At 41.4% G+C, this 27,031-nt stretch overlaps 1 protein-coding gene across 1 annotated transcript in view; it reads right to left on the minus strand.

Annotated features, from left to right (window-relative positions):
• Positions 1-12,503: 12,503 nt before the first annotated feature.
• mctp2a (multiple C2 domains, transmembrane 2a) overlaps positions 12,504-27,031 on the minus strand; it is a 34,294-nt gene continuing 19,766 nt past the window's right edge. The window contains exons 17-22 of the mRNA XM_059336040.1: positions 23,866-23,985; positions 22,742-22,783; positions 17,891-18,000; positions 17,673-17,782; positions 15,505-15,602; positions 12,504-13,356 (exon numbers count right to left, since the gene is read on the minus strand). Of these exons, the coding sequence (XP_059192023.1) occupies positions 13,297-13,356; positions 15,505-15,602; positions 17,673-17,782; positions 17,891-18,000; positions 22,742-22,783; positions 23,866-23,985 (540 nt within the window). The 3' untranslated portion in view covers positions 12,504-13,296. The remainder of the gene's footprint in view (positions 13,357-15,504; positions 15,603-17,672; positions 17,783-17,890; positions 18,001-22,741; positions 22,784-23,865; positions 23,986-27,031) is intronic.

The raw sequence follows: 27,031 nt of genomic DNA on the forward strand, positions 1-27,031 counted from the left end.
GTATAAAAAGTGTAAAGAGTTTATGTTTGTAAGTTTGCTTTATCTTTTAAAGACATGTATTTGAATGAAAGAAAAGTTCAATTATATATATAATTCAACTTTCTATATATAAAATAACAACACTAAGAAATGAACAAATAAAACAATGTTTTATTTTATTTTACATATATTTCAAATAACGACAATTATATTTATTTGATTTGGGGGGAAAATACTCTCACATAATCAGTGAATTAAAAGAAAATTGTTTTATGGCAAAATGTGATTTTAAATATTTTGATTAATAATATGTTTCAGTTGTTGCATTTAATTTAATAAAATATAGTTTACTCACTCAAATCATTCCACCAGAAAAAGTCTAATATATTGATCTGAATTAAGGGTCTAAGGAAAGAGTATGTCTTATGCTTTCCTCTGAGGCAACTGTGTTATTTGTGATTTTAGGCTATATAAATAAAACCGACTTGACCGTGTAAACAGTAATGGCCATAGACCTAATGCTAACTCATAGAGCATCCTACATCGACAGCCCTGCAGCCCTGCAGTGTTTTAGCAAGTAGTCACAAAATAAACTGAAAATTGTTTGGCACTGTTATTTATATTACACACTGTATAGTCTATGGCTGAACAGTGAATGAATGAACAACTCTGGACACAGCACAAAAGGAAAACCCCTGCTAGCAGCCCCTAGAGGCCATCTTCCTTACACACTACATGACCAAAGTGTTTAAAACCAACCAACAAAGTTGTTGTTGAGAGAGTTGATTTGGCCAGCAAGACCACAGCGAATATATTTCTAGCCTTGGGTTACAACTACTGTATGCCAAATATTTATTCAAACACAGTTTGAGTGGCAGAAGAAATGCTGCACTCATCACGGGAGAATTTATCATCCACGATTAAAGCCAAGGAACCTTCGGCCATATTTCCTCAAGCAAAGATACATAACAACAGTTAATGGAGAAAGGTTGGCAGGGGAAGACGGAAAATGCATTATGTCCATAAAGAACGTCAAAGTCCTCTATGACATCATTGACTGTTTTTGGTCTATCTTGCTCTGTAGGAGGTACCAAGCATACCATAATAAACAGTACAGTATATATCATTAGTATCATGATTTGCATTATTTTTATGTTTTTATGTAGTGGGCTCATGTCCATTTGTGCTGAAAATGCTGGCACTATACTGTACCTCCATCTTTACCAGAGAGACTATTTCTGTGAGTTCTGATTTTGAAAAATTGCCTCTCAAAAAGACTTGAATTTAACTAGTGTTTCAAATGAGAAAAAGTTCTGATGTTCATTGGCCAGACTCACCAATGCACAAGACCTTCTGGCCCATTACATGAAGAGAAGACAAAAGCAGCTCCAACCCATCGAGCCCAAACCCCTACTATATTATTTTTCAACATTACAGCACTTGCATGATAACTTGAAAAAAAAAAAAGTCAAAATTTAGCCAAATGCATTTGAAAAAAGACAAAGTAGAAGCAGGCTGCAGACTGTTAAAGCAGCGTCTGAGGCGAAATCCATCACTAGTTTATCCTCCCAAAAAATGGATCACTTTCAGAATTCCTGCTAATGTCCATCCATTTCTCCCAGTCAAATGGACTCTGGAGAAGTGACTGATTTTACACTGAACTCAATAATCCAAAGCCTGCGCAGCTTAAGTCATGGAGCTCCACTGTGCGTATGTTAACACCATTAAATCACCTCAAATGTCTACATGATTCAATCTTTTTCACAGTGGACGACAACTGAATTGAATTTCCCCAAAGTGGCTGTCCATTTCCTGTCTGTGTGTGACGAGTGGCTATGGTTGCTGGGGAATTCAGACCTACTCTCCCATTCACTTAACTCCCATATCACATTTAGCACAAAGCGAGTGGCTGCCCATTTTAAAAAAATAAAAAATGTTACATGAGAATCAAAGGAAAATGTATGAGAGTTAAACTATACAATTCCTGGATTTCTTTCCTTTATGTAACAGTTATCCATTTTCAAGTGTGTACAAATACTCAAATACTGGATGGATATAGATATTCTTTTTCATTTGTACAAGGATATCTTTTATATGTCTCAACAGTAGACCATATTCACTGCCTAAATTTTGGCATTGCAGCCAGATGAGGCCCTGGCCTTGTACAAGCCTGTCAGTGGCACTCTATAGCACAGCGGCTCTTAGTGGCCGTGACTCCATGACCTGCTTTCCCGCTTCGTTGTGAATAGCTGCTGGCACCTCTCTCCAGCCTGTCTACTAGATGAGGAGCAAGTTTCAAGAGATACAAGGTTTTTTTTTAATAAACATTATATTTTGCCTTGATTATTCTATTATACTTTATGCTATGTCCACACGGTTCTGCACAGTTTGACAATGCCCTCCAGGTCAGGTATAAGAATAACAAAAAGAGTCTCCTTCAGTGTTCCTCAAATAATCTTTGTGTAGTTGTACTAGTCTCCATGCAAATGCTCAGCAGGAATTAAGATACACAGAGAAAAATTTAAAACAGTGTTTGGCATTGGAACTAAGGAGTTTATTTGGCGCTTTCTGCCTAACTACCTTTGTGGGGGGCAGACGCACTGAAAAATAAAAGAAATAAGACATTGTTGTGCTATATAACATCCATATTCCCAGTAGCTTTCATCAAAATAGAAAGACAATGTAGCACAGTTTTTATTTTAATGTAACAATTCCACTTCTAAAGTATGAGCTCTCTAATCAATTGTAAGATAAAACCTTCCACCAAGGGTGCAGCTGTAGATGGGCTGAGACAGACGATGTACTCGTAGGCTGGGGAACACTGATTCCCTCCGACAGACTGGCCATGTTTGCTACCTGCTTAATCCCCAGCATTTTAAAACTGTGTTTGGAATAAACGGACTAAAGGGAATAGAGCACCTAAGAGCTCAAGAAATGGAGAGCTCTGCAGGCTTGATTGGCAGGCCTTGTCAGTAAGTCTCTTCCAGTAAGAGGCACCTGCCTCAGTCCTAGTGGGATCCCTGCTCCAAAGTGAAGCGCAAAGGCATTGTCTTAATTATCCCCCTCCCCAACCCACCCACACCCCACACCCCACACCACATCTCAACTAGAAGAAGAAGAAGAAAAAAAAAACACAATTAACGGTAAGCGTTTAGGGGAGAGAGATTATTTACTGGGGCCCATCCAGTGGAGACAGACGCTCAGTGGTCCTGAGAGACAAGCATGTCCATCAGCTTGGGGAAGCCAAGCAATCCAATTAAAGTAGAGATCTTTCAGGCGGTCAGTGCTAACCAGTGGTGTTCATCATCCAATAATGACATTGCTTTAATATTTTTTTATTCATATCCTTTTATGGTGTGTTCACACCAAATGTGAAGCAATTTTCAATGCGCTGCAATTACATGCAAGACACGGACTTGCGTAATTCACACTGGGCGACGAAAGTTCACGTGTTTCACATATCTGCACTGGTAGGAATTTTTTTTAACCCAAATGAGAAATTCATGTCATGGTATGTCATGAAAACCTATCAGCTTTGAACATCTTCTGCATAGCATAGCCCTGGTCAATCCAAACTTGATTCAGAAAATAAGCATTTTAAACATTTTTTGCTTGACTGTCTTGTGGGCGGATCTAACAGTATATCAGCACACTTGTGATGTGTTTATTGCAATTAAATCACAGCAAAATCTTTTAATTTTGGGGTCATACCGCTGCACTGTAGTAGCGATGTAATCGAAGTAACTGGATTCCTGTTCCTGGAGAAAGTGGAGGAACTCCCCATCCCCAAAACTATCCCCATCATCCTCTGGATGATGGGGATAGTTTTCCAATGTATCTGGAACTTAGACAACAGGTACAAAGCAGAAATAGAGATTATTTTACCCATACTTGTTAATGGAAAGAAATAACAACATTTTGAGTAAATTGAAATATTTGAGTAAATAAACTCACATGATTAATGTGAGGTGAAAATATGCTTAGCATTTGGTGTAAACGCACAATAAGGGCTTATCCTTAGATGTAAATTATGCAAGATCATCAGCTGTGTGCATCAGGAACACCTTTAAATGGTCCAAAAACATTGATCACACCTATTACTACTTATTACTGTCACTAGCTCATGACATTAGGCGGTATAGAAGAACAGCTGTAGCAATGTCACGGTATGCATGTAGAAGAGAATGTAGCCTCTGCTGTGGGTATGTAGTGTACTGTTGGTATCACCAGTCGTTCACTATCTGCATGGAAGGTTCACCACTCTGCAATGAACAAGGAGATTCTTATTAAGACAACAGAAGATGTGACAGTAGGGAGATTCCAGTACTCTCTATAGTATGCAGACTTCACTTCAGACCCTCCAGGCTGAAGCAAAAAAAGATTGCTGCAATTCAAAGAACAGGACTTTACTTTGAGAGAGGCAAACCAAATGAGAGTCTGGGCCTTGGGTCCCCAGGTCAGCTAGCAGGTGGGAATGAGATGAAGCAGAGCGTGGGGGGAAAAAAACAGGATGGCAGAGTGGGGACGTCACATCTGGGCTGAATTAGGAAAGTAATACGGCGGGCCCAGAAAAGTGTTTGAGGATCTGGGAGGCAGATCTCCTTTCCTTAGGAACAGCAGGTTAGTATGTCAGCAGGGAGTCCAGATGAGAATGATTAGAGCTGGCCTTTGAGGAGCAGGTGCCTCCTCTACCTCTGCTGCTTATAGCACTGAATGGGCCGTCATTAATCTTACATTGTCATAAGGCATTTAAGCAGATGATACTTTATGAGCTTGTCAAATTCCACCTTGTATGTGGTTTGTTTCAAATGTTGAATTTTCTGCATATGGGCCATTATGGAGCAGCGCTTCATTACAGTCAACAAGCCTTGAAGTTGAAACTGGAATCTGCTGGTGATGGAAGAAAAAAGAAAACGGGGCCTCTTAATCATTCTAAGTGGATTACCTCACCTTTTACATGACATCATGGTTGAATTTTTTAACACATTATTTGACAATATCGCAAAAATAAAATCATGTGGCCAGCAGATTTAACATCCCCTGACCAGTTGCTGCCAACTATTAAAGTGGAGATACATCCTCTGACAAAACCCCGTAAGAAGCCAAGAGTAACAACAGTGTCTCCTTAATAGTCTCATAATTTCCCCTATGGCTCTATCATACTCACTGTCTCTCTATGCTCGCCCAGCCCGCCTGCTCTGTATAGCAGGGACAGACACATTTGAGAATTGATTCAGCGCTACATTAAGTAATCTAGTAATCATTTACACCAACTGTTTTTTGGAGAAACAGAAGCATATTAAACAGGCATTAATGTCACTATGAGGAGAATGGAGAGGTTTGGGTGCGATGTGAGAGCTATCTGACATGGACGGGCCCACGTTAGGGGTTTCGCTCTCAGTTACCTCCTCGAGCTGTACAATGAAGTGGAAGATCTTCTTTTTCACGCCACCGTTTCCACCCCATTTCTCTGCATTTCATTGTTATCCCTGTCTCCAAAACTATTCAGTCAGTCATGAGACCCAAAAGAGCGAAGCATGCATCTGCTCGCAGGCGAGTGGGAAGAGCAGCTGTGGACACAGACCACTGCATGAGAACTACAGTGTAGGTGTTTGTCAACATAAAAGGCTCTAGACAGACAGAGATGCTCTTTCACAATTTTAGATCTGCCGTGGAGCACTCTTTTGTTACTCATTCCAAATCATGATTGCATGCATTTTCACTACATTCAGCTCCACTCAAACATTGTGATACTGATACAAGTAGTGATGTAGGGGGACAGATTATAGGGCTGTTTAAGTTTGACAAGTTCTCCATAAAATATTTGTTGTCCATTTTCCATAAAAACACACCTTCCTGTATTGTGCATGAAACCTGAAGTGCTTTAATAAGAAGTGTATGGTCTGTAGCTGTGAGCTATCTTAAACCTTAAACCTTGGACAAAGACAAGGAGATGGAAAAGAAATCTGAGCCAAAGGCAGTCTAGTTTGAACAGCTTTATAGACTTGCCTCAAGTGCAACGTGCAGATTTTGGGGTGCAAAAGAATGGAAATGGTTATTCTCACCTGACAATGGTGTTCACTCAAAACAAAAAGGGTTGTGTTCTCGCAGAATGCTTCAAGTAAAAGTGATTTGAGGTGGTTGTTTTCATTCAGTGAAGCCTGCCGAGACAGAAAATCAACATTTAAATCTTAAGGGGTTAGAGCAATGTTTTCATGATTTACAAACATGAATAAAGAGAACATAAAAAGCAAAAATTAATATTAAAATAAAACAAAAATATATATCTGCGAAAACAATAGAATACTGCATTTAAAGTAAATATTTTTTAATGTTTCTTTGGGTCATTTTGGTGAGAAGAAGAAATAAACTTTGTAAAATTTCATCTTCTTCTGCAAGTCAAAACTTTGGTCTGTGTGAAGTGCATTCTCATCCTCTTGCGTAGGTTTAGAAAGGAGGTGTGGGTGGCTGCGGATCAGTAATGATTTACAAATAATAAGTAGAGGAATGAACAAATCAATAAATCAGTAGATCTCTGGATATTTGTGAGGCAACCTTATTTCTTTATTTATCTGGGTGTTTTATTTGTTTTCAGCTCTCCAAGGCAGGAGCAGGAATCCCAAATTATCCAGGGGGTTAGGGGGCGCAGTGCCCCTGAGCCCCGAGCCCCATAGCGGAGGTAACGTATTCAATGGCCTGGGGCGAGTGGAGGAGAAGAGCGGCCCTGCTGCATACTGATGGCAGGGAGAGAAGCCAGTAATTGGAGCTGCAGAGGAGAGGGGAGAGGAGGGCAAGCACTGGGAGATGATGGCTTTGTTTTCTCTCTTCCTGTCTGTGCCGCTCAAACTCCTCCCCCCAGACCTCTCTCTCCCTCACACTCACTAAGTAGAGATATGGAGAAATTGAATAGAGATACTTGCTAATTGGTCTCTTGCTGCTTGCTTAAAGGACCATAGACATTCTTTTTCATTTGCCTATTGAAACTAATAAACTATGTCTGTCTGTGTCTGCGTGTGTGCCTGTGAGTGTGTGTGTGTGTGTGTGTGTGTGTGTGTGTGTGTAGTGATTCAAGGAGCACTGTGTACTTCTAATGGAGAAAAGAGGAAGGTGTGAAGGACTGCTGTGACAGGGGTTTTAAGTACAGTTGTTATTGTTATCAAAAATGAAAAAGAAGCTGCTCGCTAAAATGAGCATGTCCTTAGAAAAATCTAAGTATTTATAATACCATATCAAAGCTTGACTAGATCATTTACTGCTTTATTTCTCTCTCTTGTCGTAAAACATATGCATTACGCCCATGAAAGCCAATTTAAACCCAGTGCTGCCTGATATGATGTAAATTGGTAAATACTATTTTAATCAGAGCACATCGCAGTTAATTAAGAAAATTACTTTGACAAACGGTTTGAAGCCAGTGTAAGAGCTCAAGCCAACATTGCAATCAGGCTCATTCCTTATGGTGGTGCTCCCTCATGTGGGTAAGGAATGCTGAGAAGGGTGTTACATACATTACAGAGCATCACTATCAAATCAGCCACCAGGAAGTGGTGTGGAAGTGAATCTGTAGCCTAAATACTTCCACAACTGGCATATTATCCCTGCGCTGTCCTCTGTTGACACAGTTAAATCCTATGAAATATACTGGCAAATGGCCTAAAAGAAGGAAGGTTGTGGTGGCATGTACGAGTCATCTCTGTTGGCCACTCTGCCCCTAACAGGTTGAAGCCCACGGGTCACTAGAAGGACATAAGCAAGTGCAGCTTTCATTTCCTGTCAAAGAGGAGCAGCGAGATGCTTTCCAAGGCATCAGTCGCAGGCTAATTGGGCCCCGGTGGGTGACACTGCAGCATCATAAATAAAACAAACACAGTTGTGGTGTTTCTGCCACTGGACTCTTTAAACCTTCATCACAGAGCAAGCGGTTCCGATGAAACACCCGGCCTAATTACTCTGGTACGGGGCTGTTATCTATTCTGCCTCGCTGTAATTGATCCTCTTTTTTCTGCATGCATTTATGTTTTTAATCAGAAATGAGAGCATGCATTGCCTGAGAGCTTGAAGACCTTGTAGGAGCCGATAATTAGCCGCTCTGGTTAATGGGCCTAACTGTGCTCGTGTGCTACATGACTCTCTGGTGTCATAATGTGGCAGAGCTTGGAGGAGACGGTGCTCAGGGGTGAAACACATGTGATTAGTCTCCTCACTTCACCACAGCCCTCTTCACACCTTAGCTTTGCAGTCAGCACCACAAACCTCTGGTGTAGAAAATTACATATCCTAAACCACACTCACTAATCAGATCAGCTCTTTGTGAACCTCTGACTGATCCATGACCAGTGTTAAGGTTTAATCGTTTTTTTTATTCTCTCGGAAGGAACAAAGATACTGAAGTAGTGTCAGTGTGTTTTCCAAGTATAAGGAGTAACACTTCAAGTGTACCAGATAAAAGAAATGTGGCCTCTTTAATATGTGTGCTAGATTTGTGTGTTTGTATAGCGGTATGTATGCTAATTCGGATAAATATACAACTTGCCCTTGGCCGTGAATTATAAATCGGGCTAATAATAATACACTTAGAGTCTCCTGCTTCTTTTAAATTCACATTGGATCAAAATACATCATCTCCCCAATTGTCATGTTGTGCATTCTTCATTCTGCTGGGTTTGCTGGAGATTTCACTTTGTTATTCAGCCAGTGGCTCCCTCGTTGGGAGCATATATCCATATTCATTCAGAACCTATAGAATGTGTCAAATAGAGGTGTCCTAATTGTGTCCTTGATGAAAGGCTATTAATATTGAACACTTTCACATTCACCCATGTGCCAGCGAGGAGGAAATGTGTTTTCCCCTTCTTTCAGCGAGACAAAAAGCAGATCTGTTCATATCTCTAATGATACCTGATTCCCCAGGGGTTAGTGGCGAGACTAGCTGTGGCTTTAGCAGATTCATCAAACAAAATATGGTGCTCTTTCCTCAGGAGGCTGAGAGTCACATTGCGTTATATCACTGTTAATTAGAATGAAATATGCAGTTCAATTATTCTTTGTATTGTTTCCTGATGCATGTGCTCGTACTAACTATAGAGCACTGATGTAACAGCAAATGTTAGAAAGCTTAACACTTTATTTCCTCTATTTTTTTTCAAAGCCATTTTTTTCCTACCCATTTTTCAACATAATAAAGTGAGCCCATAACTACTGCTTACAGCGACTATAAAAGCAAAGTATTTAATAGTTTGAAGGTTCTTGTAGTTCTCATAAGCAGTACTGTCATGACTGCAGCAGTAGCTGGCCTGATTGGCTGTGTGGCCGGGTGTCTGCTCCCATGTGACATTGTTTTTTGAGGCAGGCAGTAGCTGTCCTGTGGCCAGTGTCAGTACCCGACAACCTCTGATCCGGGAACAGCAACTGTCAGGCCTGCACCTGTAACACCAAGACCTTGTGCTCCCCCCACCCCATCCACAACGCAGGGTTGCGCTCAGACATGCTTTGCATCTCGCCGGCACTCATTGGCCCAAGCAATACTCCTGAGACTGGGCATGATCCCAGCTGTTGTCTTCATTTTAATGCACTCTGAATAATATTAAAGCAGAATCAGTTGAATTTATTAATGCAGCTTGCCCCTTAGAGAGATGCTTTTAAAGGCCAATGATTTAATTTCAGCTCTTAAAGGCCATCTTCTATTCTTGATGCTATAAAGAATTATGGCTTTTGCCATGTCTTAACACCAGTGTGTACTGTGGGCCACAAAATGAATTATTAGTAAACTGGAGCTACTGAAAACAGCTGCTATTAGCGACCATTTTTCTCTCTGTTGTTATCTCAGTCATATTTTCACCCCTATTCCCTGAGACAACATCAATCCTGGTTACCATGATTTATATATTCTATCATCGGGAGAGACTACAGCAATCTGTCGACTGGTTAAGTTACAACCAGGAACAAACAGCAAAAGCAGGTATTATTTTAAAAGCTCCCAATGCAGCGTCCTCGAGTAGATGTGCGCACATAGGCAAAACAATCTATCAGTAGCAAGCTCAGTCTGTTCTGTCATTTAGATTGTGTTTCCCTGGAGTGAAACCATGGCAAATTCTGCTCTTTATTGGTGTCAGAGTTCTGTCTGGAGGCAGAGCGTAACCTCTGCACCTTTAATTTAGGCCAGTTGGGACTTGGAGTGCAGCCACTGATCTCCATGACCTGCTTCTCAGGTGGTACAAGCAGACTAAATAACACATGCATAAGAGCTTTAACACATGTAAGTCAACTATGAGTCGTGCTTCTCTTACTTTGTCCTACTGTGCACATTATGTCTCTCAGATAGGAGGTCAGAGAACCTTAACAGCATTGCACATGTAACAATTACTAAGGAGGTGCTGGGAATAGTGGCTTATTCAAATGAGAAGGGTTTTTTGCTACGCATCTCCTTGTAAAGCAGCGCAGAACTGCGACAGAGAGAAAGGGCGCAGTGTTCTCTCTCTCTGCACTTGGTAGTTTGACGCCCGCTCCGGGGCTGAACATCAGAGGAGCGGCTGCTGAAAAAACAGGTTGTATGGGTCCTTGCACACAGCCTGCCTGTGGTGCTGCCTGAAGGACTGCCATGGAAACAAGGAGTGTGACAGGCTCTGGGGGGATCCGCCACAGCTGCAGGCACTTCCTTTTTGACAGCCTGATGAAGACATCACTGCCACACCATGCACAACAACAACAACTACTGGAGAAAAAATGTGATCAGACAATGTTAACTGCTGTGTGGCTCAAATGTTCATTAGCAAGCTTGTAAAACATCCAGGGATTTTCCCCACTGCATTCGGGGACCATATTGCACGGTGACTTCCTCTGCTGAGATTCGTCAGCATCCCAGGAGGAAATACATTGATGAATAATTCCTTAAATATGATTACATCTCTTTGAAGAGCAGCTTATGTGTGTTTGTGTGTGCGCAGGTAGCATGAGTGTGCACTGGTGCGTGCCGAGCCGAATCAACAATTGTTGTAACCCTGTCAGACTCTTCTGTATGATCCATTGACTATGAATGATACAGGGAACATCCAAGTCCATAACCTCAGTGCCACAGATCCAAAGATTTGACAGCTTGGAGGCAGGCAACCGTATTCCCATATGACCTCTCGTAATGTCATAGCAGCATTTGCCTCAATGATATATAAGCCCATGACACAAAATTATTTCAACTTAAAAATTGCTTTTCCCAAAAGTGAGGTTTTTTCTTCTAATTGTCAGCTTCTTCTTTTTTTTTACGTGTTCTGTCAGAGATTTAAAAGTCCTCGTGCTGCAATTTGGATGTTTGCTGGAAAGTCGATTAAAAGTACCCTGGGAGTATTGCTTAATTGGTTTCACCTCTTGGGGACACTTCATCGGGTCTTGCCAGTGATCTTGTTGTACCCTCCACCCCTCCCTCTCCAGCTCTGCCCTCCTCCCAGCACAGCCAAAACCAGCCCCCCAGCCCCAATGGAGCCAAGAATGTAGGAGGGTTTCAGCCAGTGTGTGGGATTTAGCTCGTCAGAAGCTCAGGGTCACCTCCACACCCTCTCACTTTGAAATGGACCCCTGGTGGCAGCTCCTGGGAGAGCCCAGTGATGTCTCTATCAGCCTGTCAAAAGAGATAGCCCGGGGCTCCACCAGGTCCCCCTGAGCCAATCAAACTCTTCACAAAGCACAGATGGATGCTCTTTCACCAGCGTGCTACTGCTGAGGAGGGGGGCACCCGGCCGCGATGCTCAGTCCCTCAGTTAGAACAAACTCCCAATGGTTGGGTCCAAACCTCAGTTCAGCCCAACTTCAGTTCTAACTGTGTATATTTTAAAAGAGAGTGCTTGCCATTTGTCTTCTATCAGAGAGACAGAAGGCAGGTAGAGGAGGAAACTCATTTTTTCATGCAGCCATGTATAAGCTGGTGAACTACCTCTTATGTAGATACTGAATCAGTGCAGTATGAATTATAAATATTTTGAAGGAACTTGCTTTTTCTCAGTAAGGCAGAAAAATGAGAATAATCAAAAAAAGCCTGAAATGTTTTGCAAAAATCAAAATGGCCAAAGGTTTCTATTATTTATTTTTTGTATGTAAACTAAATATGGATGAGAAAATTGATAGAGGATATACTACATCCCTCTTCTTGGAAAAAACTATTGTGGGGAGACAGATGGGAAAAATCACAGTATGTGTGTGTGTAACCATTAGATAGGCCAGGTGATTTTAGTGGAAATGTAAAGCACTAAGTGCTGAGGATGGAGAGAGTACTCTCTGTGAGATGAGCTCTTTCTCTCTCATCTGGACCCTGTTATTGTGAGAAGGCAACAAAGCAATGCATTAGGAAGCACACTGGAGCCACACAGCTTTGATGTGAGCTCGGTAACCAAGGCGCAGCGGTGGCCGGTGTGTGAGCTCTGTTCCAATGGCTGTGTTGTGTAATCAGATGTGTTTACTGTGTATTCAAGTAAAGAAGTGGTGTAATCCATCCTCACTAGAGTGCAGTTATTGAAAAAACACGGGCAAAAAACAAGAGCTCAAACTGATCAAGATTCTTTATTCAGGATTCTTGCAAATTTTCCATTTGATGATGCAGACAAGATACAGAGTAAAAATAAAAGTCTAAAATTAATCAGTCTAATATACAGTAATGTAAAAAGAATGTAGTTTATAAATATATATTTGTAGCTGAATTAATATTTAGAAAGCTGACAGCATTACATTATATACAGTTAATCCTTACCACAAAAAGAATAGTTACATTCACTCTGTGCTAAAATTTTAAATGCGCAACAACACATATTATTTTGATTAAAAAAATGTTTTACCATATACATGACCTTTTGACCTTCAATTATATTAACACATGGATGAAGAAAAAATATTGCCATTGTTTGTTTTCCATAAACTGTTAAGCTTGTATTTAACCTGAAGGCAAATTTCTTAGTTTCAGCAAAGTAAAGAAAAAGCAAAACAGAGGAGCTCTAAGGTAAGCCAAACCCGACGCTTTTCAATCCTTTTCTAAATTATATCCGAAGATGAAGGCTGAGCCTTACAGCGCTCTCTTTTCTTTACCTCCAGGCTTGTGATTGACAGCGCCATGTGCTGCCCTCCTAGCTGCTGCAGTTCACAGCCTCTGTCAGGGGGGTGGCAAACACACAAGCCAGAGAGCGGCTGGCTGCCCCTCAGCAGCAGGGGGCAGAGTTAGGGTGGTATGGTGGGGTGCATGGGGTCACAGGCTCTGCTGGCACTGGAGCATTGTTGTCAGGTGGACTGCGTCGTACCGTACTCAAAAGAAGACCAGCCTTTCATCTAGCGTGTCCGTGGAGCCTACCTTTTCTTCCGCGGCTGGTTCTGGCTGGTGGGCGCTCTCAGCGCGCTGTGCTGCACCTGTAAAAACAAACAGGAGTTTGGTCAGAGGCAGGTAATCCGAGCTCAGTGGAGCGCACGGTAATGGCTCCCCTGAGGAGAGCTGGTGCAGGGGAAAGCGAGGCGGGCTCGCCTGTAATGAATCATTTTTTAAACACAGGAGCAGAGGGGATTAATCACAGGGAGGAAGGATTTGAAGAGTCAAGGGTTCCGTACCAGTGTACGCCCCCCTCATTCTGCACCACAATCACAATATTAGAAACAGACATCAACTGTTGAGATGACCTGCCAGGCCAGTGAGGGAGTTGCAAACTGCATAATCACTCACTGTAAGTTATGTCCCCTAAAGAAAACTTTGCTAAAGCCTTAGAATAGTATAAAGTGAGTGTTGTTTAAGCTACAACATCAGTTGATGTGTAACTTTCTTTGCGGCTTTACAGACCCTTGGGGTGACTTTTATTTCTTCAGGGAAAAACAAGACCTGAGGTGTGACATCTGAACTGACAACGTGGTTGTTTTGTGCTGGTTACATGCGTAGAATTAAGCTCAAGATAGATCCACTCGTTTCAGTATTCCCAGAAATTGCTTGATGTTCAAATGGATTTACAAAATAAATGTATGTTGTAGAATCATGTTCTCTTTGACATACAAAAAATTAGATTCAACTGTCCGTATTTTTTCTTTGCCACCATAATCCAAAGAGTACTGATCATAGGGTAAACTGAAAAGGAGAAGAGCTGGAATTTGAAAAACTTGCTTTTGAAGCATGCTTGCTGAGCTCAAACAATACGGTGAATCTGTTGAATAAAGGTAAGAACTCTATGCTAATTAGCTGGTCTCCATTATTAGAATGGGAGATGGAATGTGGGAACAAAGTGACTGCCTCCTGCATCAGAACATGAAACTGTCCTCAGAACTGACAGATGCTTCTTATTTCGGGACAGACACAGTGTTGTCAGAAGTCCCCGTTTGAGGCACACTTTGTAGATGTGCACAGGCACTAATTGCCAAGTCACATTTGCAAGAAAGACAGGAGTCAATTTTCAGCCTTTGTGGTGTTTTTGTGTCCACACCTATCTGAGGATTGAAGTTCTAAGTCAACAAAAACAAAATATGTGGTCTATTGTTTTGGGTCTCCTGTGTATATGATGTTAAGGTTATTTTTCGCAGTACATAATGAAACGTACTTATGATGAATCTTAAGGGTGTTTTGTTTTTTTATGATTGGAGCTATTTTCAAGATGTAGTTTCTTTTTAAACCAGGCTAAAAAGTATTGTTTCCATGAGATTTGAAAGTGAGTCATTTTCAAAGCTCAAACATTGTATCCCAATGGGGAAGAAGACATACAAAGGATTCTGAATCAAAATGTATTCACCACCTTGTTTTGCCAACTCAGTCAGCCAAATCTCAAACAACACAGGCTCCCTCCAACATCACAGAGAAGTCAGCAATGGCTTGCTGCAGGAGGACATCAAGGGTGCAGCAGAGAAACAGACTGGGGTGAGAGTGTCTTTCCAGATCCAGACTGTCAGGATTTCTCGCTGAATTCAGTCTGGCGAGTTACCTGGGAGATGAAGGCACTGTGTGGCACTTCATTTCCTGGCCGAGCAAAATTCTCAGCGAGAGAACGGCGAGCACCCAGCACCACTTACAACACCCTGACAGCTCTCCTCAGCTCTGTGATGTAAATGCAAATGACATATCAGCCATGGCTAATATGTAATCACATATGGCACCCAGCAAGACGACTGGGGCTCACGACTACATTAATTGACTCTCCCACCCTGAAGTGACTGAGGCCACATCAGAGTTTCTGTGCTGACACAACAGCCAAAGACGTCAGGGGCCCTTTGCCGGCCCTCGGCCAATCACGAACTTTAATGTCACAGCGCTTCAATCAGACAGACAAAATTGCTAATAACGGACGAGGCTGCGGCAATATGGCTGAGGACGGATCTGAGCATCTCCTCACTCAGGCAATACGGTGACTACATGGAGCTGCACTGAGGAATAATTGGGCCAGAGCTGCTTTAAAGGCGAGAGTCCATTAATAATCAAACAAAGCCAGAGGATATATTTCTGCAACACTTGGGAATTCTGGTACAGCAAATAATGCAGACATCTTCAGGGAATTCCTCCCCTATCTGTATGTAAAATTGGACCCTTACCTTTTGAACATCAGAAGGCACCCTCTTGAGGAAATCCAGTATTTCATTATTGTCAATAGTATATGGGTTGCGCAGCTTCTTGGTAAATTTGTTAACGCCTGTGAAAACAAGAACACATTAATAAATAAAGGTGTCACACCAACAAGCATATTTTACAGTGTAAAAAATAAAAATAAGAGTTGTGTAACCCTACCCCTGTACTGTACAGTATATAGTCCCACTGGTGCATCAGCAACTGCATAACATGACGCTGTTTGAATTGATTCCTTTCAACCAAACTGAATTCAAGCAGTGGAGACATGGATTTAGGCTGTCACAATATCAGATTTTCCCTGTATGATTTTTATGGCTTAAAGAATTTGTGACCTTATTATTGTGATATATGATATATATATAGATAGGCCTGTTACAATAATAACAATAGTGACTCATCAAGCTCAGCAAAAATTATCATAGTCATGTCCATTTTTTGTACGATATTGACCGCAGAATGTTACCAACACTCACCAACATACAGCAAATCTTTCCCTACTTTCCCTAACTATAAGACTTTGGTGCAGTACATAAGTATTTTTTTCATAGTAATTGAGCCAAAATAAAAAATTAAAATGCATAACTAAAAAAAAATATTCAGAGCTTATGCTAACTACTGATTTGCTTGATTGTCAGTAAACTGCCCGTAAAGGAAAATTGTATTCATTTTTGTTTTGGTTGTGTGGTTTATTTTAATTAAAAAAAATTTTTTCTCCACATTCCAATTCCAATGCCTGAATATTCTCAAGAAATAAAAGTTTATCGCTTTTTGAAAGGGTGTGCATTTTTATGGTATTATAAATCATATAATGAATCAGACTTTTTATATATAGCACTTTTCATACAGTAAAATGAAACACAAAGTGCTTCACACTACACCTGCCCAGGCGGCCACCCTTAAAAAGTAGAAAATAACAACAGCATTACAAAAAAATAAACAAGGACTGAGGAAACAACATCATAAATCACATTCATTTACAGGTGAGGATTATTATATTATCATTATATCAGCTGCATAAAGTGGTACTACAATAACAATAATATTGTTTTTTTGTAACCATTTCATGTGAACTATGAACATGAAATCAATATTTCATTTTTCAAATATCACTGTTGTCAATACAGGTGTATCACAGCATTCCTATTATGAATAAAGCAATATGAAATCAATTAAAGCTGATGAATAATGATAACTCTAATTTGACAAAGAGACACATATTCATGACAACTTTTCCTCACTTTTGTTTGCTTCAGTGTGATCATTCTAGCATATCTATATTTACTTTGCACATGGCTGCATACCACAGAGAAAAATATATATCTCTGGGGTCTGGTAATGGGACCATTATATTCACAGCTTGGTACTGCCTGTACCTCAACATGCAGACAAAGAACCTAAGGACTTAAATATGTGCAAGCAACTTGAAAGGCTTGCCTTGCAACCACAGAGATGGGGGTTAACTGGGGAGGCAGAGGAGTGTCTCAGACTCTGTGTTTTTTGTTTGATATGATGGTTTTTTGGTATTGATTGTGTTGAAGGCAGTGTGGAAGTACAGTGGTTGTGGGCTTACAGCTGGAGGAGGAGAGCCTGTTAAGGGCAGCATATCTCCCTGACCACTGAGATGACTGTCTATTCTGTATGACTACAGCAGATAATGAGAGGCTAGACCAGGAGCCTACAGACTGCCCAAGGACATCATGTATTATATACAGCTTGCTACTCTACCTCTGCTTTGTTTTCACACAAACCTTAGGCCTCGCCTCTGCTGGGCTCTGCTACATCAGCCCACACTGAGCAGAGCAAACCTCTGCAGCTGTCTGATCTCTGTTCATCTGCAGAGGTGTAGGCATGGCAGAGTTCTTAAATTACTGCACTTCATTAAATCATAGATTTGCAGTTAGGAGTATTGAATAAGAGTTGTGGTTTGCAACAATGGTATGGGTGCAGAGTTTTAAACGATTTTGGCTGGATGTTTTGGTCACTATAATGAAACATATAGCAAGAAACGGATAATGGGAGTTTGTCAGCTTTAGTGAAGGTATTTGCCTAATGCAATTTTAGTTATGCAAACACTTTTTATTTTAATTTTTTACAATTTTATGAATTAAATATTGTTTTTAAATGCAGAACTTACCCCATATCAGCACAATATATCGCAGTGGCATAAAATATAATAGCGCTGTTGCCACAAACAGCACCAAGCAGGCCAGGCACGACAGGAAAGGAACAGACCAGTTGAAAATGCTGTGAAAGAATAATAAGATTAATGTGTAGTTCTGTAAAAAAAAAAATCTATTAATTAATCAAACAATTAAGATACATTGTAGGATAATAATAAAACGGTCAAATTACTTCTTGATTCGCTCTCCGATGTTTGCAATTTCCTCCAAAACGTTCTGGACAACCAGCACTACTTCCTGCACCATATGTATCTTATCCATCAAACCCTTTTTCCCGGATTCCTGAAAACGAAACAAAAAAAAATGCACAGACACTGATGAGGTACACTGTATGTCAATTGTTGGGCAGAGTAGACAAAGAGCAGTTTATCTCTGCTGTGCTATTATGTGTGATTTATCTATTGAATGGCCCATAATGAGCAAACACTGTACATCTTCAGACTATGCTTTTGAAGATGAGACAGACTCAGTGCTCAGAGGCTGTTATGTGGATGGCTGAGAGATTTCAGCTTTTGTCCGCCACACACAATAGAGCTGTTGCACAAGTGCAGCACAATCAAGACTCTCTGGTAGATGAAAAGTACACAAAATGGCCATCCGCAATCAGGCAGACTAGACGACCTAGACAAGAAGTGCAGGGGCCTCACAACTCAGGAAAGATTCCTTTCCAGCAGCCTGCACAGGACAAGCTTGAACATGTTTTTACAAATCTGTCAGGCCAGGCTTTCTAACCTACCTTAACACTTTCTCTGCATGAGAAAAATACTTCACCCCACTTGGATGTGTTCTCTCATTCACTCGCATGATTCTTGTCAACACTGCACATGAAGTATTATTTGCTTTTAATGCACCGATATAATAATGACTGAGTCTGGTGAAGCAGTAAGTCAACATGTGAGGGGGTTTGGAGGGTCTCAAAATGAAATAAATTTGATCCCATCAAGGCTGGAAATAACAACGAGTGTGAAGCCTTCCAGAGGCAGAGGAGTGACTTGAGATAACACAAGTAACACAAGCTAAAGAGGGCTGAGAAGCCTCACATCAAAAGGAGGAAATAATGACAGGAATGATGACAGAGGGCGGGAGAGGAAGAGTGAGAGGGAGAAGGGGAATAAGAGTGTTGGGGGAGGGCGCTCTGATGGACCCTAGCAGGAGGCTTGGGGATGTCTATATGTTTATGTTACAAGTCAGCCGAAGCCGCAGCCTGTGTGCATTGACAGGGTCCAGACAGAATGCCTTTATCAGAGCTTCATGAGGCAGCCCCTGGGAACACAGTGTCTGCCAGCACATAGAGACTCCCCACTGTCAGGCCCACTCTTCTCCACGAAAGGCGCAGGAAGAGAGCAATTCCCACACTAGCAGAGCCTCCCCCACTGGGCTCGGATCTGGACAGACACTGGAGGCTCAACGCAGTCCAAAAAAGGAAAAACTATCACAAATATGCTGCTTTCTTTGAGATTAACATCTCCTGGGCTCATCATGGGGAGAGAGGGCCTATCTGTGTTTATGCATCATGTTACTTCACTCCACTGCATTTGGGGGGGGGGGGGGGGGGCAAGCAAACCTTCATGCGTGTCCATTACTCCACATCAGGTGTTAATTGAGCTCTTTATCCTAAGTTTATTTTGAAAGCGGGGAACACTGTTAGAGTCTGCTAAAAGCCATTACAATCTGTGTCGGCGAGCTCCTGATGGACACAGAGAGCCACGCATTGAGAAATGATACCTCACTCGATATGGAGCCTCATCAGTTAGGCTCACATTCCTTTTCATATTTCCATTTAAACTTAAAAGCGACCCAATTACATGATTTAGAATTCAAATCTAATAAGAGACATGAAGCATTATTTAACAGCACTGGATACACATGCAAGGTACATTTAGCCAGAAATACAGCACCGGCATGGAAAAAAGAGAAACCATATTGGCTTTCATTTCTAAAAGGAAAAACAGACAAATAGATGTACTCTGAAGTATGCATCGAGAGGCAGGGCTCTCATGATTATCATTATTCATGTGCTTTAAGATTCTTGAAATCCTCCATCTCCTTAGCGACCAAAACTGAAGTCCTTCCTACATTAATCATTTGATGATATTCTTTATCTTTGTTCATCTCTCTTTTCAGCATGTACATGAGTGCAGAGAAAACAAAAATAAATAAAAGATCTCCTTCTGAAATGGAAAAGGATGGGTAAACTGGGGATGGACTAAATGAATCCTAAATGTCTACTGATTAGAAAACCTGTGTGAAATCATATTCTCATTTCAGATAAAATTGTAAAAGCTTCCTTTTAAGGTGCGGTAATGGAGAACCAATTTGATCTCCTGCACAAAGGTAAACATACTCTCACAGACATGTGGGGTGTTATCAAAGGCTGGAAAAAGCTAATTTAGCATCATTCTAATTAGAATAAACGGTGCCAAATTTGAATTCTCAGACTGAATATTTTTGCAGTGACTTTTTTGACAAAGATAAGAAGTGCATCTAAATGAAACACACCTGTGTTCCAGGCAAATTATCTCACATGCAGTTAAAATAAGCTAACAAACAACTTGCTGGGACAAAAGCTCTCAGAGGCTTTAATGTATTGCTGGGTCCGTGTGTGCTAGCTCTCGTGATGCACGCCACAGATGATGACATGGGCAGTCTGTCTGACTGGTGTGCTCAAGGAGACCCAGCGGTGACTGTGGACTATCGGGTGAGAAATGGAGTAACCCCCCAGCCCAGTCTAGCACCCCCACAACCACCTCCTCCCACTCCCCCACAACTCCCCTGGGCGAGACTCTGGGAGCAAGTCAACCCCAGACCAGCACTGCCAGCCGGGGGGCAGAGAAAGGGCTGTTTCATCTTCCCTTTTCATTTCTATTGGAGATCTATGGAGTTGTTTTGCCTCTCTGTTTCTTTATGTTATGATTAAATATTGTCTATCTGCACAATTGATACCTAAGGCCAAAGGGAAGTCACTTTGCCCACACATAATTTGTAAGCTGTCTCTTTCCCTGAGGACAGATTTGTTCACAGGCAGAGAATCTGTTCTGTATTATCCTGCTGTAACACTGCCTTGCCTTTCGTCTCTTTTTAACGTCATGCCTTCACATTCTTGCTACTCTGACTGAGGTTTAAATATTTCCTTCCTCAAGGGGGAAAAAGGGGGGATAAAAACATATTTGAGTGGTAATCATAACTTCTCAGAGGGAAAAGCCTTTATTCACATGTTAGAGGAAAGACTAGGGAAAAAAAGGAAAGGCTTTGAAGTCATCAAATTTAACACTGATCACTCTTTAACCCCAAATATTTCTAAAGACGACTTTGATAGGAGGTGTAAAGCTACACTGCTTGATCTAACTGCATGATATCACATTCAAGTGACAGCAAGACCATAACAAGACTTTCAAAAAAGCCACTTTAAATTAAAGCTGACAGCTTAAAACAAACATGGGTGACTGCTTAATTAGTAAATGAAAGGAGATATTTCATTTCCTCAGAGTGTGAAAGGGCTTAGGGAGGCTCATGGAAAACCTTTCAAAAAGCTTTAAGAGTTCAGACACACATGCAGCATATTGAGAGAATCTTAAACCTTTCTAAAGACACTGCCATTTCTTAAACTAAAAAAAGTCCACATTCGACTATTAAATGTTGAGGTTTCAAGGTAAAAGCAAATGTTATAATCATTCTGTAGAGCAATTATATTTAATTCAGAGCATAAAGGTAATCCTGTCCAATTTAACACGCATAAAAACACTGAGTTTTCGGTGTCACTGTTGTTTGTTTAAGCACCAGTTTGTCTGTTCCTAGCAGTGATAGCAAGTGCAGCTTCCCACTTGTGTGTGCAGACATATCATGCGAGTTTCATCTGTGAATTAGCCCATCCTTTCAGACAGGATTTGGTGGATGTGCCTGTGTTTTTTAAAAGAAGCTGGCTTTTTTCGTAGCCCCAGGTCATCACAACAGAATATATTGAGCGCATTATGGATATGAATCCTGGGCCTAGACACGCAGCGCAAGGGTCATTGCTTGGAGGCTTTGCGTTAGCTCCACACTTCATTGCCATAAAGCAATAATACACATCCCTGTTAACTCTTCCTTCTTTACAGAAAACAGTGGGATGAGCGTAATTGAATATTATGTGCTGTGGGGAAGTATAATTTTCAGGCTACTAAAAGATTTCCTGTTGTTTTGTTTTTCAAGAGACACTGGAGAGATGCATTAATAAACATTATCATTTATGATTTCTCACAAACGAACCCGTGAAAATGACTGATAACCTTTTGGGGCAAAGTATAAGTTTACTGCCGTGTTATTCTACTTTGTTCATTTGTTCTGGCAGTAAAAGGTCATTTGAAACACAACTATCCCATTTAGAAAATGATGATACAAGAAAAAAAAATCGTCTGATTTTTATCCCCAACAGCTGTGCTAAATCTAATTGACGGTGCTGTTTAAATTTGATTTATAGATTTTCAAAGGGCTGCAGAATCTCAGCGGAGTGCATTTGTAGAGTGACACTGAATACCCAGAGGAACAGAATAAAGATCTACATGCTACAACTGTTTCATAGATGTTGCCCTCATTTGGAATGCATGAAAATATTTCTATTCTTAGTTAAAAAAGAGCTTCTGACGAGGAACTGTCATTGTGACTATGCTAAAATACAGGCTAGAGCCTGAATAGCTCTTTGGTAAAATACTTTATATTTTCTAAGAAGCAAGCATTGATTTACAGAAGAATAATAGCTATTTCCTGGACCAGGAATTCGTATCCACCAGAGGTAATGCAGTTTGATTTAACCTTGGTTATTCAGAGAGGAATATTAGCAGGGTTCACACACATTATGCCCGTTAAAATGATTTTCAGACAAGCTTTTGAAGAATGTCAGTATATAATGAAGTGCGTTAAATAAGTGCATTTTCATGGTAAACCTTTAGATACATTTATTTGTGTTTATAGTGAAAACTGAGAAGCCATAATATTCCACCAAAGCATATTATCCCTTAAAATGTTAGAAAGAGACAAGATAAAATACCTTCTCGTCTTCCTCTTCGTCTTCACCCATGCTCATGTTCACCTAAGAGAAAATAAAGGGTAGAGGGTGATTTCAAACGAACGGGACATGTGGGCACTGGAGCATTTTTAACAAACACCTAGTAATGAAATTTTCTTTGAGTACATTCACCCCTATTGGGAGAGGCTTGTTTCCATAGAGACTGCATCACAGGGGTGACCTCACACAAAAGGAGAGGTGAAAGAGGGCCTTCCTCACAAGAGCACTGTCACACCAAAGCAATCTCATTTCTCCACAACGTAAGCACACAGAAAAACAGAAAGAGGAAAGAAAAAACACATTTAATTTGGATGCTGTTGCCTAGATCACTTTATATCAAGTCATCCCTGACCCCAATGTGGTGCACACTGTGACATTGCCTGGGAACAGAGCTGTGTCATTGCCGGCCAGAGGGTCACAGAGGGGTGGCAGTGTCTCAACACTGGATATGGGGGTGAGCCTGGGCTTTAACATTGCCCAGGGACGGCATCTCTGCCAGCAGCCATAAACACAATCACCGGACCGGGGATGTTGCTTTGGGGAGGGTGTGTGAGCAGGCCAGGCCCCTGGCTGGCCGGTGAGAAGGCTTACAACACAGTGAAATTGGGGGGCAGTCAGAAGTGTGAACAGCATTAACCTTCACAGACATGTGTAGGGCAAGCATTATTTCCATAACAGTAGATGGAGAGGACAGAGTGGTATGTTGTGGCTAGAACTATAGTCCTGCTTTTACAGATGTGATGAGACTAAACCAACAGACTATAGGCCATACATACATTTACACTGATTTGATTTTAGTGGCTTGGTGTTTTATTGGGCCTCAGTAGATAATGTGGAAACTAGTTTAACCAGCTATAAAACACAAGAAAGCTGCTACAACTGGCTGTGCTGCAAGGTTTATTTTATAGACCAGATCATGTAATATAGAGTCTACATGCAAGTTGTTAATTTACATTACTGTAAAACCCTAATTTGCCCAATATGTTCCAATAGGTTTTATTACACCAGGGTTGGGTTAACATATAGATTGAATTTGCACTGTCACAGCACGCATCTACAGATGTGCATGGATGAATACTGAAGAGTCCTGAATTCTCGTCACTCACCAGGTCCTGGTTAGAGCTGGCCTTGCCTGCAGAGAGCTGGAAGTAATGCCAGCCAATGAGCAGAAGCAGGAAGAGGGGCAGCATGAAGAGTTCCCAGTGCCACACCGTCACAAGGAAGATCTGAGGAGACAGGACATGACAGTATAACGCAAAGCCCATCACAGTATAGCAGGGTCCCAGCTTTCAAATCTCAGCAAGCCTTTTCCCAAAACAAAATATATAATGGATTTAACCACGTCCTAAATCTCATGAAAAGCACTACAGACTGTAAAGCCTCTGAGATTTACAGCCGATGGCAACAGATTTTACTCTTAGTGGTTTGAAAGTAACAGACATTCAGGGACAACTTTTAATATCTTGAAATCCTATTTATATACACCAATAACACTGTGCTGGCAGAGTGCCTTACTGCAGAACAGAAAGTATGACATGGATAGGCATGGTACGCTGTCTTTTAACTAGCACATCAAATCCTCTTAGATTCGGAGGCAGCGAAGCTCTCTGACGAGGCGCATATGGCAACTGGAGAAGCATTTGCAACATTTACCCCCTCCGTGGCGATGATACTGAGAAAAGCCAAGACCCCTGGTAGAAATAAGATGGATCACACTGAATGAGTAATCCCTCATAATTCTGTAAAGGAGTGGTGCTAAGCACGTTGCACAACACCCACTGCATTTCACAGCAGAGCACTAATTGGACGGCTGCATTTAAACCCATTTAGTGACAGCCTAATGAGTCTGTCTCCAACTGAAATTATCAGGAATGTGTGAGGAGGATCACACCAGCCGGTTGACAGGGATGAAATAAAAATGTCCCCCACAGCAAGTTGAATCTTAAAATCTATTATAGTGTGATTATGTGCCAATACATGCAGCATATGGCCCACTTTTATTTACCACAGACATCTTTCACAATGTGACTCTTTTTCCTCAATCTTTATATTCATCGTTTTCTATAATTAAGGCATAATTTCCAACAGTTACATTCATCCTACTTTCTTGACAAGTTTTATGTTTTTCTTTTACAAAGTTTAATGCAAAACATTGAGTATAACTGCTGAACTGAGCCCACACGATAGTTGCACTGTGCGGTCTAGGCTCAAAGAGCTGGAGGCTGCTTAGACTATGAACAATATGTTCGAGTTAAGCCCGAGACAGGATGTGAACCACTGGGGCCTTCAGGCCTCAGTAGCAGGCCTGTAAACAGCAGACTGCTCCTGTCATAGCAACCATACAGAGTCAGCGTACGTAGCTCTGGGGGCCAGTCTACCTACTGCCACACCAGGCCTAGGTTCAAATGGCCACCAGGGAAACGTGAACCATGAGTAATGCAGACAACACTGTGGCCCAAATGCCCTAGGCTTCACCACTGTACTGCTTATTATCCCTCAATACAACCTGGGAGATAGAGGGTGAGCCGAAGCGTCACGCAGAAACACAGCGGGATGACCAGGGTATAAAGAAATGAACAATATGTTTTTGTTATCATAAAAGCTCATTTAAATTACGGAAACAAACTAGAGCTAGTGGGGGATAAAAAAAAAAAAAGGTAAACAATGAATATGCATGATGTGCCGCGTTAGCTGCAGTACATCTCCTCTCTGTTATGAATAACCTACGTCATGTGTTGTCACCTCAGTTCCCATGAGGGGATTCTAAAGCGACGCTCCCCTCACCCCAGAGGAATTCAGCTGGCTGGTGGACAGGTAGCTTGTCATATTCCCAGTATTCTCATAAAAAAGGAAAAAGAAAAGGGGGGAAAATGTGCCTGGAAACTGACATGAGCCCAGCAGGAATGTTGAACCTCCTTGCCCTCCCTGCAAAAGCTGCTACATTAACCACTAAAGTCTAATTGCTTGGTCTCTGTCTTCCTGTGCAAGTCAACAGAGGGAGCCAATTCATTTCCGCCCAGGGAGCCGGCAGAGAGAATCTGTCACAGGTATTCATAATCGCCCACTAATGCAAATTTCTGCTCACCGCGTTCTGGCTCAGTGGACAAGATAAAAGCCTACAGAAATACAATGCCTTGTGTCTAAACTGAGTGCTTAAATGAGGGTATAAACCAAAACTGTCAGAAATATCTTCTCAATTCCTCCCTCATGGTATGTCAGCCCATGTGTTCAGGATTTACATGCTTTTCTAACACTAATAAAAACGGTGGAGAGAAACATCTGGGAAAACCTCTCAGATTCCTTCACTCAGGTGCACAGACTGAGACTTTGCCGTCAGACATCCTGCAGTAATGAGCAGAGGCAGGACTAAACCGTCCCCTTGTCTCCCCGCATTCTCCAGAGTTTCTGTGAAATGGAGACAGAACTAATTCCCCACTAAGTGGTTTATGTTTTATTAGCAAGCAGCTGAGTGATTAAAGGACATGTTGGACAAAGAGCAACCTTTCAGGCGTAAGTGTAAACTTGTATTTAAAATAATCCACATTTTAATTGCCACCAAAGAGGCTCCATTTCAGTCTTAAGGTCTTGGCTGCGTTTTTATTTTACTATCCGTCAACAAATTACGTCTGACAAGTAAAACCTTGAACTTTTTAAACACGACAATGCTAATATGTTGCGCAAGCCGTAAAACAGTCATTTATTTAACCAAAAGGGCCATAAAGCAACAAACAAAAGCAAGCGAAGTAATAATTAATGATATACCTGAGCGTTTAGGTTTACACACTGCAGAATTGGATAACGAACGACTTGTAATTGAACAAGTGTTAGTATGTATGTCTGGGAGGAGTGTCTCTAATGTAGGAAACCTCCCTTGACAAACACCATTTAGCTGAAAAATGTCTGTATGATTATGCACAGGGTGCCTGGGGAGAAAAAAAAGAATGAATTAATAAAACTATTAGCACACGGTGGAGTAGATGATGGAGATGCACTCTCCTTAGCCACCTGTAAGCGCTTGGAGAAGGGGGCAACCCTGGGCAGAGCAATTCTGCCAGCAGGGTTAAGAACGGCCTGACAGATTTGTTTTATAGTGCCATTAATATGATTCCACTAAATGCATTCTGCGCCTTCTCATGCAGATCCCCTGGCCAGCAGAATCCAGTACCTAATAATAAAGCACTCAGCGATTAAAAGTGTGAATAAAATAACTTAAAGCTGAGCAAGCATGGCAGCTCCCACCACCCACACTCTCCCAGGAGAGGGAGAAGGGAT

Source organism: Centropristis striata, chromosome 6, assembly GCF_030273125.1.
Source record: "Centropristis striata isolate RG_2023a ecotype Rhode Island chromosome 6, C.striata_1.0, whole genome shotgun sequence".
NCBI classification, from domain to species: domain Eukaryota; kingdom Metazoa; phylum Chordata; class Actinopteri; order Perciformes; family Serranidae; genus Centropristis; species Centropristis striata.